Below are 14889 nucleotides of genomic sequence, written 5' to 3'. Positions count from 1 at the left end.
CAGATTATTCCCCTTTCTCAATTCTGTACGGACCCTATTCAGAAGAAATACATTTCGACTTTGATCTTCCGATATTCGAAACATATAATCAAAGACATAAAGAAGAACTCCAACCCTTTATTGCAGAACTATATAATAAACAAAAACAAAAAAGACAACAGGAGACCGGCCCTGGCAAGGTACGGTTAAGTAGTACTGATAGCGTACTCCTAGTTTTTAATAAAAACAAGTGGTTTTATTAAATAGTTTTTTAAAATTAAAGTGTTTATCTACTAGATACTACTACGTAAGTCATCTATACGTAATTATTATTTTATTATTGTGAAAAGAAAACGTCAAATAATAAATATACACTACCGTACAAACATTTTGTGAGGTTAGCTGCTATAAGTAGCTTATGGTAGCATGCGACTGGTTTTTCATTTACCAGAGTCGGAGTAAGGCCTTCGCCACCGCAGCTTAAAATGACTTCACACAATGTAAACACACCTTCCGATCTAACCAGTCCAGTAAATCAACGTTCGAATATCACAAACAGTTATGCTTCAGCCGCTTCACATTCTTTTCCGAGTAAGAACCAAGCAATTGTTTTTAGTTGTATCGATAATGCTAAACTGCAGGATTATCTCATTCCTTTGGGTACAATCATCAACCCAAAAAATATTATTTTTTCATCTAGATTATCTCATAATAGAATCTGCATGTATTTGGCAAACAAAACCGTAGTAGATAACTTCATGACACAACATGGCTCTATAGAAGTACTTGGCGAAGTTGTAACAGCACGAAGACTTGTCTCTCCAGCAGAAAGACTAGTCTTGTCTGGAGTCTGCCCGTCAATTCCTCATCAAGTATTAGTTGAAGAATTACAGAATATCGGTTTAAAGCTTATTTCCCCAATAACATTTCTGAAAATTAGCTCGACTCTTCCCGAATATAGTCACATATTGAGCTTTCGGAGGCAAGTTTATATAAGCCCTATAACATCACCAATTCCAGATTCTATTCTAATAAATTTCGACCAAACACCTTACCGCATATTTTTGTCACAAGGTACACTCACCTGCTTTATTTGCAAAAATACAGGACACATATCATCCCAATGCAAAACCAGTTCAGTAACGGAATCAACTCATATTGAGTCAAACAATGAAGTACCAAATCAAACAGCTTCAACAAGTATACTACACAAGGTACCAAACACCCAGCAGCCATCAAATTATCCATTATCATATCCGAGCATATCACCTACACCTACAAATCTCCACGACAAAGAAACTACTAATACTCCGACTCATAACAACACTTTTAATCGACCTCATTCAGCGGCAACACCGTTTTCACAAACTTCGGAAGCAATATTTTCCAATCTACCAGCTCCTCTTCCATTAGATACAACTGCAGAAAATTCTAATAAAACTGATACATCATCACATTTTTTTGAAACTACCAATTCAACCAATCTTACAAATAAAACTACAAGCTCGACTTCTGTCACTACCAATGAGTTTGCTCCATTACTTCCAAATGTAATAAAGCCACATCATCTAAGTGAAAACTCTAATAGCAATTGCGAAAACGCAAGTTCTTCCATAAAACGCAGTATTGGTGAGATCGACACGCCTCCTTCAGATTCAGCAATCTCATCAGAAAATCTGTTTGCAAAACCCAAACTCTCCAAACCAAAAAAACCGCGCTCATCTAAAGTTCAATCTACACGGGAAACTCTTGAAAATTTCATTGATAATCATACCCCACCATTCGTTTTAAATTTCCACCAATTGTCCTTACTGATTGATAATGTTCAAGGCTCCCCCGACACTATTAGCGTCGTTAAAGAATTTACAACTGATATGGCTGGTTTACTCCATCTTTTACAAAGCAGCTATCAATATGCAAATGATAGATCTACAAAAAGTAAGTTTACAAAACTTCAAAAGAAACTACTCACCCACTTAGGGAAAGAGATTTCTGACTTAGATAGTGACTCTTCTGTAGACAATCGTTCAGTATCATCTAACTCCGAATCTATTAACAACATTCAACTCGATACTTCAATGGAACATTGATGGATTCTTCCATCGTCTCCCTATGCTACAGCTTCTTTTATCTGAATATTCTCCAGATATTATTTGTCTACAGGAGACAAACTTAAAGACCAATCAGTTGTACAATTCAAAAAATTTCACTTGTTTCCGCAAAGACCGTACAGATGCAAGTCGTGCAAGCGGTGGTGTAGCAATACTAGTAAACAAATCCATCGAGGCGATACAAATTCCAATAGTCAGTGATTTGGAGGCCGTTGCTATCAGAATCATATCTACCAGTTTAGTATCTATTTGTAATGTTTACCTTCCTTCTGACAAACAAGTCAGTTCTGATAGCTTTTGCAGGTTATTAGAGCAACTGCCACGTCCTCGTATAATTCTAGGCGACTTTAATGCTCACAACATAATATGGGGTTCAGATCACACGTCTGTCAGAGGTTCAAGTATTGCCGATATCTTAGATCAACTTAATATAAATTTTCTTAATGATGGTAGCCCTACAAGATTCAATATTTCAACAGGATATTCCTCATGCATCGATTTAACTCTCTGCGACCCAAATTTAGCTCATTGTCTCAGTTGGGACGCTCAAACCTATACATATGGTAGTGACCATTTTCCAATCCTAATTAGAAACCATAATTATCCCTCATCAGGACCCATATTCATATCTAAGTGGAGAATAAAAAATTCAAATTGGCAAGAATTCTCCCAATATATCGATAATAACATTTCCAGTTTGGATATAACAGACGATGTTAACTCGAATGTAGAACAGTTTAATCAACTTATCTTAAGCGCCGCCCACAAATTTATTGGTAAATCTAAATCTGTTAAGGGCCGATGTCCTGTACCATGGTGGAATGACCGTTGTGCTACAGCAATCCGTGAAAGTAAATCAGCCCTAAACCGATACAAAAAACATAAAACATCCGAAAATAAATTAAAATTCAAAATGCTAAAAGCAAGGGCACAGCTAACTGTCAAAACGGCTAAACAACTTTCATGGAACAAATACGTATCGGAAATTAATAGCAATACTCCCCTCTCTGATGTCTGGAACAAAGTTAGGAAAATTTCTGGTTTACATACTTCATATAATTTCACGGGGCTAAAAGAAAATAATAATTTCATAACATCGAGCAGCGATATTGCAAACATTTTTGGAAGAATCTATCAAGGCCACTCATCGAATCAACAGTATACGGCCAATTTTCTCAAAGCCAAAGAATTCGCCGAACAAAATCCCATTTATCTGTTTGAAGCACAAAACAATTCATTAAACCATCCCATCACTTTTCAAGAGATAAACTCATCTATTCTTAACTTGAAGGACTCTAGTCCGGGGCCTGATGATATTCCTTCAGCATTTCTGAAACATCTCCCTGTTTCAGCCATAACGTATCTCTTAAACATATTCAACAGAATTTGGCTTCACCACCAATGGCCAGCTATTTGGTCAAATGCAATAGTCATTCCTTTCCTAAAAACTAATAAACCTAAATATGACCCAGAATCATATCGACCCATATCTCTGACATCGACAACCTGCAAATTACTAGAAAATATTGTTAACTCCAGACTCTCATGGGTTTTAGAAAATTCTAATTTCTTAATCTCCGAGCAAAATGGCTTTAGAAAAGATCGGTCATCCACAGACAACATTTTAGATTTGGAAAGTGAAATACATGAAGCGCTTGCTACAAACCAAAAATGTGTTGCTATATTTTTTGACTTAGAACGTGCATTTAATAAAGCTTGGAAATACAACATTTTAAGACAACTTCATAAATGGAATATTCAAGGTCACTGCCTTGCTTTCATCCAAAACTTTTTAAATAACAGATCTTTTCAAGTAAAAATAAATAATATCTTTTCAAATATTTATAGTTTGGAAAATGGTACACCCCAAGGATCCATACTCAGTCCAACACTATTTCTGGTAGCAATAAACGACATCATCAAAAACATTCAAGCACCCTTACAGGCTCGTTTATACGCTGATGACCTAGTGGTATCTATTAAAGGTAAAAATATTTCCTCAATGTCATCAATCCTTCAAAACTTTTTAGATACTCTCGAAAATTGGTCCAACTTTACAGGTTTTCAATTTTCAGTAGAAAAATCAATAGGAGTCGTATTCTCTTCAAGTTCCTTGCCACAACCTCCTAACCTAAGAATGTATGAGAAACAGCTGGAGTTTAGAGATCACCACAAATTCTTGGGTTTAATCTTTGATTCAAAGTTAACATGGAAAAATCACATCTCAGAACTAATCCTTTCCTGCAATAAAAGATTAAATGTTTTAAGATCTCTCTGTAATAAAAACTGGGGCTCAGACCAATCCACTCTACTCCTCCTGTATAAATCTTTAATACGTTCTAAGCTAGATTATGGAGCAATTGCCTATTCCACTGCTAATAAATCTCTACTGAAATCATTAGATATTATTCATAACAAAAGTCTCAGATTAATCTTAGGGGCTTTCCCAACTACACCTGTATCCAGCATTTATGCTCTTTTAGGAGAACCATCGCTACATCACCGCCGCATGTACCTCGCTCTATCACATGCAGCCTCAGTCGCGAGCAATACTTCAAAGCCAATACATCAAAATACTTTTACAAATAAATATTTAAACTTATTTCAAGGTATTCGCTATACTAAAAAACCATATTACGAAAGAATTAAATCCATTCTTCAAAACCTAAACATCAATTTTCCGGAGGTTTTCTCCTCGGATATTAAATACCCCGAGCCTTGGCTGATCGATATACCAACTTGCGATGCATCTCTAGAGTATTTAGATAAATCTAATACACATCATTCTCTAATTCGGTCCAAGTTTGAGGCCCTCATAAATAAGTACCCCGACTACCATAAAATCTACACAGATGCATCTAAATCCGAAGACGGAGTGGGGGCATCAATCGTTTCTTCAGAAAACAATCTTCTTTTCCGTTTACCCCCAGCATGCAGCACATATTCAGCTGAACTCTATGCCATATACCGTGCTGTGAAACTTCTTAACGAGCTTACACTCACAAAAGCCCTGATTATAACAGATTCCCTTAGCTCTTTAAATTCATTAAAACACATTTTTCCCAAACATCCTTTTGAAAAGTTGCTAAAATACCAGCTTTCCCAAGCTCATGAGCATGGAAGAAGCGTCCAATTTTTATGGGTTCCCTCACACGTCGGAATAACAGGAAATGAAGAAGCTGACAGGATAGCACGAGAGGCAATTTTAAGTGATTTGTCGGAGCCGATAGACAAGTGTGTTTCCACTGACTTAAAAGCTTATTTTAAAAATAAAGTGTTGTGTTTGTGGCGAAATGAGTGGTCTCAAACTAATTCCAATTTAAATAAAATTAAAAATAATGTGTCTCAGTGGTTTCCATCGTCGCGCAATAGACGAGAACAAATTGCGGTTGCGCGTTTACGTCTAGGACATACCAGATTAACGCACTCCTACCTTTTCACAAAGAAAAATCCACCTATATGTGATCAGTGTAACGTCCGATTAACAGTCGAACACTTTTTAACAATTTGTAGTAAATATGACCAAGAAAGACAGCGCTACAAGATCCCAAACGCTCTACCACAGGCTCTAGGTCAAAACTGTTCCTGTGACAATATAGTGAATTATCTCAGATCCATAAACATTTTGTATAATCTGTAGGTGTTTAACTATGTTATTTATATTTTGTTCCGTCGCTAATAACCTTTTGGTGGATGCGACATCTTTTTCTAATAAAAAAAAAAAAAAAAAAAAAAAGACAACAACTTTTAGATAGACAAAACGAAAATGCCGAAGATATTCCGGAAATAGACCTTACAAAATCCCTATATGTTTCTAAGTAAAAACATAAGTCCAAATTACAAGCCCCTTTCTCCACTATTCATCCAGAAACACAAGACAAAACAAAAATAATCGGTAAAACAGATAAACAAAATTTTACAAGCACTCACCTTAAATATGTAAAACGAATACGAAAACATGTAGACAAACCTACTCAAGACCCAAATTTTTCACAGGACAATCCTCGCCCTGGTCCATCCACTCAGTATTCAGGAGATTCCGAATAATGGTTACTATGCTGAAGAGATAGGCAAATCAAGAGAAATCTCCCACTATCACAGACATTTTCTTCACATTCCACTAGACAAATTATCCGACAGTATTGACGCTAGTCCGACAAGCTATTTCAAAGATCACTTTAAAAATGCACCTCTCTCGCTACTGTACTCCCAATACACCCACATACAAGAACAAACAAAAGACGATCTACACAAGATTACGCGAAAATAGAAACGCGGACTTTTTAATTTTCTAGGTACAGCCATCAAATACGTGACTGGAAATCCAGACGATTCTGACTTGTTAAAATCACACATAATCTCTTTAGAAAATAAACAAAACGAAATCATAAAAAAAATTAATAACCAAATATCTTATGGAAACTCTTTTAACACGAGATTCGATAAACTTTTAGAAAAACTAAATTCTGATAATTCAATTCTCCTATCTGCACTCAACAAATTATCAGCTGATTTTGACAGCTATATCATTCTACACAATGAGATAATAAATTTCCAAAATATAAACGAATTTCTAATGAAACTTATAAGAACCATTACTTTATCTGAACTTAATATCTCTAATATAGAATTATTCACTTTAAAGGAAATAATAGACCTTAAAGAGAACCTTCTTAAAATTTATCCCAGAAATTCAATTCCCAATGAGTAATGAACTTATCGAGTCAACAAAAACTTTAGTTTGTGTAACTTCAAATACAATGCTCATAATAATTAAAATCCCTATACTCCATGAAATTCCTTACACTACCTATAAAACCTATCCCATTCCAAACAAAGATCATGTTATGATTCTGCCACCTGCAAGCTACTATACAAATAATAAATGGTTCGACACTTGTATAGGACAAGGCGATAACATAGTTTGTTCTAACTATGTACAATCCAAATGTAACATAACCAATGTAGATAATTGCACAAAAACATTAATCACAGAGAACTTTTTCCAAGAAACCAGCAAAGTCATATTGCTAGGAATAGTTCACCCAATGAGAATCCAGCAGATAGAAATTAATTCAACCAGCCTCTTGACGACAGATGTACCCATAATGATTGAAGGCATCCAATTTAATAAAAAGACGTCTCAAGACATTTCCATTCCAAAAATTGTTCCAAAAAAATTAATACCAAACCACGAGATGAAAATTGAAAAATTAACAATCCCAGAGACACATGGCCAAATTCAACCAATAGATACCATAGAAGTACTACCCCGATTATCAATAGGACTGAGCACCACTTCTGTTATAATATTTTTAACTATTTTAGCTTTCCTAATAATCTTCCTAGTTAGGAAAAGAAAACGAATTTCTAAAATCCTATTTGGAGAAAAATTGCATCCTGCCCAGATCCAGATATTAGACGAGCTGATAGCCGAAGTAACCAAAACTTCGAGGACGAAGTCCCAACCAATGGAGGGAGGAGAAATGTAGCCATAAGCTCCCTTACTATTAATAATCAGCAGATTCCGATATCCGACGTTATAAATAGGAAGAAATCAATATTTTTATTATTATTGTAATTATTATGTTTCAATCATTAAATGTAGTAGTTTGTAGTATTTCTCAAAATTGTAACTTTTATTTTCGAAATAAAGATTTTTTTTGGGAAACTCAACGTTGAAGAAACATTTCTATATAGACGGAAAATTTTTAAATAACCCTAAATTTGCAGATGATATCGTTCTTATTGCAGACAGCTTTGATCAGGCACAGATAATGCTCCAAGAACTCCATACTGCCACAAAAAGAGTTGGTCTTAAAATAAATTTTTCAAAAACACAATTTATGACAAATTTAGTCCACAACAAAAACATCTCAGTAGAAGACAAAGATATTGAGCCAGTTGACTCCTATAAATACTTGGGCAATGAGATCAGAATAAGTCGAGACAATCAAACAATCGAGCTGAACAGAAGAATAAACCTCGCTTGGGCTGAAAGAAAGCTAAAAGAAAAGTATTTAATCGCCGTGATGACCTACGGCGCAGAAACCCTAACACTCACAAGAACAACAATGAGTAAACTACAAGTTGTGAAAAGGGCAATGGAGAGAATAATTTTAGCGATTTCTCTACGTGATAGAATACCCAATGCTACTATACGCAAAAGATCAGAAGTAGCTGACGTTATTGAAAGGATAACAACACTAAACTGGAACTGGGCAGGTCATGTAGCAAGATCAGTTGATGACCGGTGGACAAAAAGAATTTTGGAATGGAGACCCCGAATACAAGCTAACAGAAATAGAGGTCGACCCCCAACGAGATGGCAGATGACATAAAAAGAGTGACTACAAATTGGATTCAGATGGCGCAAACTCGGACTAAGTGGAAAAGCATGCGAGAGGCCTGTGTTCAGCAGTGGACGTCAGAGGCTAGTTAATGATGATGATTGATTATTAAATATTTATTTACAGGGTGTTAAAAATTTAGTTTCAATTTTGGATTATTCAATATTTATCTAATATGAGGCTTATTTTAAATGAAACACTATGGATAGTAATTAATTGTAATACTAAAAAAAATTCCACTTTTGAATGGTATAAAGATGTCCTATACTTAAGTCTCATAATTTTTGCGTAATTTACAATGATTTAAACTCTTCATCGGTATACATATTGATTTTAAAACAAAAGATATAGTTAGTTAATGTTATTGTATGACATTATCATTTTCTGACATTACGGTCTGGTAATTGTCAAAATATAAACATTCGTGTGTAATATTTAACTTTCATTGTTCCTAAAAATAAAGAATTACGCTATCCATGAAAGAGTCGACATGGTACTTTGCATTGGAGAATGTTTGGAAAATTGTCTCTTAGTTTCCAAAGTTTATGCTCAAAAGTATCCTGATAGAAGACACCCACAAAAGGAAGTTTTTGAGAGATTGCTTAATAGATTCGGTGCTACTGGTAATGTTGTATACGAAAAGGTAAATAAAAATAAACCAGTTATTGGTGACAAAGTTCAAACTTAATGTCCTGCTTTTTGTTACGGAAAACCCAAATATTAGTACAAGAAAAATTTTGGGTGAATTAGAAATTAGTCAAACTAGTGTATGTAGAATACTGAAGACCAACCACTTTCATCCCTATTACATTCAACTTCACCAGCATTTGACAGAACAAGATTATGGTAACCGTTTAAATTTTTGTTTATGGACTTTAGATAAAGTTGGAGAAGATCCTGATTTTTTTTAAAATGTATTATTTACAGACGAATCGACTTTTCATAATAATGGTCTAGTAAATAGACATAATTTTCATTATTATGACACAGAAAATAAACATTTATTTCGTACTTTTGATCGCCAACACCGATGGAGTGTTAATGTTTGGGGCGGCATTATGAGCGAGTACGTTATTGGCCCGTATTTTTCTGACGGACATCTCAATTGGACAGATTTCTTAAATTTTTTCAAACAAGATTTTTAGATACTGCTTGAGAACCTTCCACTTAGCCTACGAACAAAAATGTGGCTCCAGTTGGACGGACCTCCTGCTCATTTCTCACGTGATGTTAGGAACTACCAACAGAAAATTTACAAACAGATGAATAAGTAGAGGTGGTTCATATAATTGGCCCCCTCGGTCACCAGGACTAACCAAGATGGATTTTTTTAAAAGGGATGGATTTTATTAAAAATATTGTAGAGATGACATGAAATTAAGAATTACAAACGCGTTTGCTTCATTAACTATGTTAAATAATGTAAATAAATCATTCGAATATAGTATCGCTTGTTGTATTGCACAAGATGGCAAGCATTTTGAACGTCTGAACATTTTTTACTTATAGTAAGTTTTGGATTATTTTGTATTATTTAAGTTCATTATTCGTTTTGTATTATTTTGTATTATTTGTTTTATTAAAATTCTTTCTGTTTCGTTATGTATTTAATTATTTTCAAATAAATAGTGTGTGCTCGTAAGCACGTAAGAAGTTATAGGTACATCTATTTTTATGACTTCAAAGAAATAAATATATTTTACAGTTTTATTTCTATTTAAACATTAAACTTATTTTAATACTTAAAATAATACAAAAAATTAGAAAACATTCTAATCAGCAGGGACCGTATTAAGACATTAAGCTGAATTATAAAGCAATTCAAAGACCAACTTCTGAATTTTTAACTTTGTCATAATGCTCTTGTGAGCCGGTACGTTTTCTTGGAGAAATAACACTTTTTCTTTTGAATATGAGGCAGTTTTTCACAGAGATTTTGCTTCAGATTGGCTAATAATGCATAATAATATTCGTTGTTTATAGTATTACCTTTTTTAAGATAGCAAATTAAAATTATTTCTTTGCAATACAAACCTTCTGACATATTAAGCAAGTTTTGGCCGCTTCGGAGTACTTTTGTCAGCATCAGTCCACTACCGTGCGTTCATTATGTTCTCTGGTTTATAGTTGTGGATCCAAGTTTTATTAAAAGTTTTATTAATCGACGCCAAATGTCCGAGGTATTGTCCATCATAAGGTCAAAACGCTGCTGAGAAGTAATCACATGATCATGTTTTTGGTCAATGGTCAGTAAACGAGGCATCCATCGGCAGGATCATTTTTGCATATTCAAAACTTTGTTCATTCAAGATATGACAAGTTATTCTTGTAGCCTCTACCAATTGACACAACTTTTCGTTACGATCAGGTAAAACCGTTTCGTCGATATTATTCATATTTTCCTGTGTAACTGCATCGGAAGGCCGTCCAGTACTTGGTTCCTCCAATTTAGATATACTAAGAAATTCATGGAACCAAAATTTGACCATGTATTCTGAGGGACAATTAATACCATAATATTTAACTAGCTTTTTTGTTTTCTCTTTCTATTGAAAACAAAAAACACGATATATATTTCAATAATAGTTAAAGAGCCGCTTTTCAGTCCTATTACTACTATGTTCATAGAGCATTTGTTTATTCTGCCCTTTCCTGGTTTTACACAATATAATTAAATTGGTTCATTTTTCACAGAAAAAACAATCTTCAAAAAGATGACGTACTCAGCTGACATTAGTTCTTCAGAGAGGTAAGTGAACTTATATTTATCGTTTGTAAGTTTTTCTTTCTAAATAGTTCAATACATATGTAAGTGTCCGCATAGCTCGCAAAAATAAAAAAAAATAAAATATGCATAGAAGATGGAATAATAAAATATTTATATTGCTCCTGTACTGATTATTTTCCAAGTTAATATTTACCTATCCTAACTTGACTGCACCGTATTAATGACGACCAAACAGTCAAAAATACGTACTTATAGATGCCTTCCATCTTAGATACATATTTTTTATTATTTTGTTTTTATTGTTGCGAGCTATGCCGAAACTTTCTACATATATATTATATATATTATATATACGTATATATATATATATATATATATATATATATATATATATATATATAAGAAATACTGGATCTGCCATTGATGCTCCTAATAGTAAACTTACTAAACACCTTACAGATATCCTCACAATTTCCGACAACGAATCCAATGAATTCTATATTAGAGATTCTTTCACATTTAGTAATTTCATTAATAATGTTAAAGTTCCGAATAATTATATACTAATTAGTTTAGATGTTGTGTCACTATTTACAAACCTACCACTAGATGCTATTCTCAACAGCATCAAAAATAACTGGAACAGCATCTCTCTGCATACCAAGATCAGTTTAGATGATTTCATAAGAATTTTAACATTTATTTTTGACTCTAACATCTTTTTGTTTAATGGTAATTTTTTTAAACAAATTTTTGGCACTCCAATGGGCAGCAAAATATCCCCCAATAACTTTGTATTGAATCAACTTATAAGAACATGTAAGGAAAAGATACCTTTTCACATACCTTTTATCAAACGATATGTAGATGATTTGATCTTATTGGTCCCTGAAAACAAAGTAACTGATGTTCTAAACACTTTTAACGCCCAGTGTGAACACTTAAAGTTTACGGTTGAGAGAGAAGCTGATAATATGATTCCGTTTTTAGACATGCTTATACATCGTGGCAGTGATGGCATCCTAAGGACGGAGTGGTATCGTAAACCTTGTTTTAGTAACCGTTTCATAAACTTTTATTCTCAACATCCGTCTAAGATGCAAACAAATTTGGTTTTGGCCCTTAAAACTAGGGTTATCAACTTATCATACATCGAGTTCAGGGACAAGGGACTAAAAAAGTTGAGATCTATACTACAAGAGAACTCCTATCCTACAGGGCTTTTGAATAAACTCATTTTTGGTTCTCCTTTTCCTTTGCAATTTTCTGACAACCAAAATTTTCATAATAATGAGGTGAATGAGGTCCGACAACTGACACAGACATTGACACACAACACATCAGAGCTACCACAATCTAAAATAATGTATGGTTGCCTACCCTATATTCCAGTTCTCACACCTAAGCTATTAAACATTTTCAAAAATGTAAGTGGCTTAAAAATTGCAACTAAGAATGTGAAAATGGTATCGAAGTTGTACACAAAGACAAAGGATCCTTTCACAATACAGGAGTCATCGAATGTTGTTTATTCTATACCGTGTGCCAATTGTAAAAACGTGTATATCGGAGAATCATCTCGTAATTTTCACAATAGAGTAATATCACATCGCAGCGGCATAAAAACCAAAAAGATAAACGCATATGCGCTCACAGAAGATGCATTAACTTTAAAACATGAATTTAATTTCAAAGATTCCTGTATTTTGGCAAAGGAAAAAAAACATTCAAAACGTGTTTTCTTGGAAATGTGTTTCATAAAATCTAATACGTATTGTTTAAATAAAAAGTCAAACATAGATAATTGAGCAACATTTATTGTTACTTACTGACAAAACATCAAAAATAAAATAAAGATTTACTTTTACATATACACACCATAATATACCTGCATACAAAACATGTTGCATACTATCAAGACAGGTTTAATATACTACTTCAATTAATATAATAGCAAGAACTCCTAATCACCTTTTAATCACACTATTTTTGTTTTTTTTTCTTTTGTTCTCTATGGATCAGTCAAAACACACCATTAAAAGATGTCACTAACAAAATTTTAACTTTCCAACTAAATTTTAAAATGTATTTTGTCCATTATTTTACATGTTATATTTTATATGTGTGTTTTTAATGTTGAGTGTCTTAGCTTTACACAAATAATCTCAACGACTAGTATGTTGTAATGACAATTTGAGATATGTTGTAAATATTTACACTTTCTTCTAATTACAGTGTCTTGAAGAAGGAATAAAAGAATTCCGAAAGCTCGCCCAAAAGTCAAAAGAGTGTTTCTATAACATTCCGGCCAAACCTACTGACTGCAGCCCTAATAAACTGTGTTGTTTGTATATATATATATATATATATATATATATATATATATATATATATATATATATATATATTTAAACTTAGAGCTAAGATTAATATTATTACAAAAATTAATATTAATCTTAGCTCTAAGTTTAATTGTACTAACCGCGGAAATCTTTCCGAACATATATAGATATATATATATATATATATATATATATATATATATATTGAAATGATTTCAATATGTTAAAAAGGATACAACTTAAATGGATTTTTATATGAGTTTGTTGTTCATGAATTTCATGAAGCCATCACAATGTGGGTTCGACTCTGAAATAAAAGACAGAAAAAGATTAGTAAATTGTTAAATAAATTAATTTTGACTTACCTGGTATAGTGTAATAATTTCTGAATAGTATAGTTGCCTAGTGTATAGGTAAATCGTCTAAACCTTAAAAAGAACAAAAAAAGAAGAATTCTTAAAAAATATTTAAACATAGAAATTTTGAAAACGTCAGAAAATAAACTGTCAAGCAAGTCTATGGGAGCTAAATTAATAGGGGTTTTGTTAAATAAGAAATTACAATGATGTGGAGATGAAAAGAATAAATTGTATTAGCATTGTAATAGAATAAGTTTTATATCTGAACATTTTTTTTTATAAATTCCCAAATTAGATGTGATTAAAGTGATTATGAGAAATTAATGTGGATTGACAAATGTGTCAGAACAGGACAGTTTTATGGTTTAAAAAAAAATAGAAGACAAAAAGAAAAAAGAACGTTGGTTGCTGTTAGCAACGAATGATAGATTTTGGGCGAGGCCGACAAGAAATTTTGAAAGGAGAGTCCTGAAATTGTGGAATAGGTCGGGAGTGTTTTTTTAACTCGTCTAAAGAGAATTTTAGTTTTTCCACAGTTTCCACAGCAGATATATCCAGAATTTGTTCCAGAGAGTAAGAGAAACAATTTAACTTATAAATTATTATTGGAGTACATAAATGTCATTTAAATTGAGAAAATTAAAATTGCGATAGGCGTTAAAAAAATTGAAAATATTAATGATCATTAAATTAAAAATAGAATAGTACGTACCTTAACTTCCGAAGAGAGGATTGATATTCCAGTTTCACCAATTATTTTGCGAGTAGTTAGTTTTCTTTAAATAAATCAGAACTGTTTTAAAGTAAGGTTGGATAATAATTTTGGGGATCATTTGAAATTTTGATTATATTTGAATGCAAGTTAAAAGTCAGCGGAATAAAGTGTTCATTTTCTTTTCTTTATAGTTCATTTAAACACTTTATAAAGTTGCAATATTTATTTAGTTTTTAGGTACTTGTATAGAGTCTCCACATTTTGTAATAAATTTTTATTGTCACGACTCTAAACCACATTAAGAT

At 32.9% G+C, this 14889-nt stretch overlaps 1 protein-coding gene across 1 annotated transcript; it reads left to right on the top strand.

The window, feature by feature from the left end:
* The first annotated feature begins 397 nt into the window (after positions 1 to 397).
* LOC140452686 (uncharacterized) lies at positions 398 to 9128 on the top strand. Its single transcript, XM_072547005.1, has 4 exons — positions 398 to 437; positions 2204 to 3449; positions 3939 to 5064; positions 8904 to 9128. The coding sequence occupies exons 1-4, from the start codon at positions 398 to 400 to the stop codon at positions 9126 to 9128; spliced, it is 2637 nt and encodes an 878-aa protein (XP_072403106.1).
* Positions 9129 to 14889: the final 5761 nt, after the last annotated feature.

Source organism: Diabrotica undecimpunctata, chromosome 11 (genome assembly GCF_040954645.1).
Source record: "Diabrotica undecimpunctata isolate CICGRU chromosome 11, icDiaUnde3, whole genome shotgun sequence".
In the NCBI taxonomy this organism is placed as follows: domain Eukaryota; kingdom Metazoa; phylum Arthropoda; class Insecta; order Coleoptera; family Chrysomelidae; genus Diabrotica; species Diabrotica undecimpunctata.
Note: the sequence above shows the minus strand (reverse complement) of the source record. Positions and strands in the feature narration are given on the sequence as shown.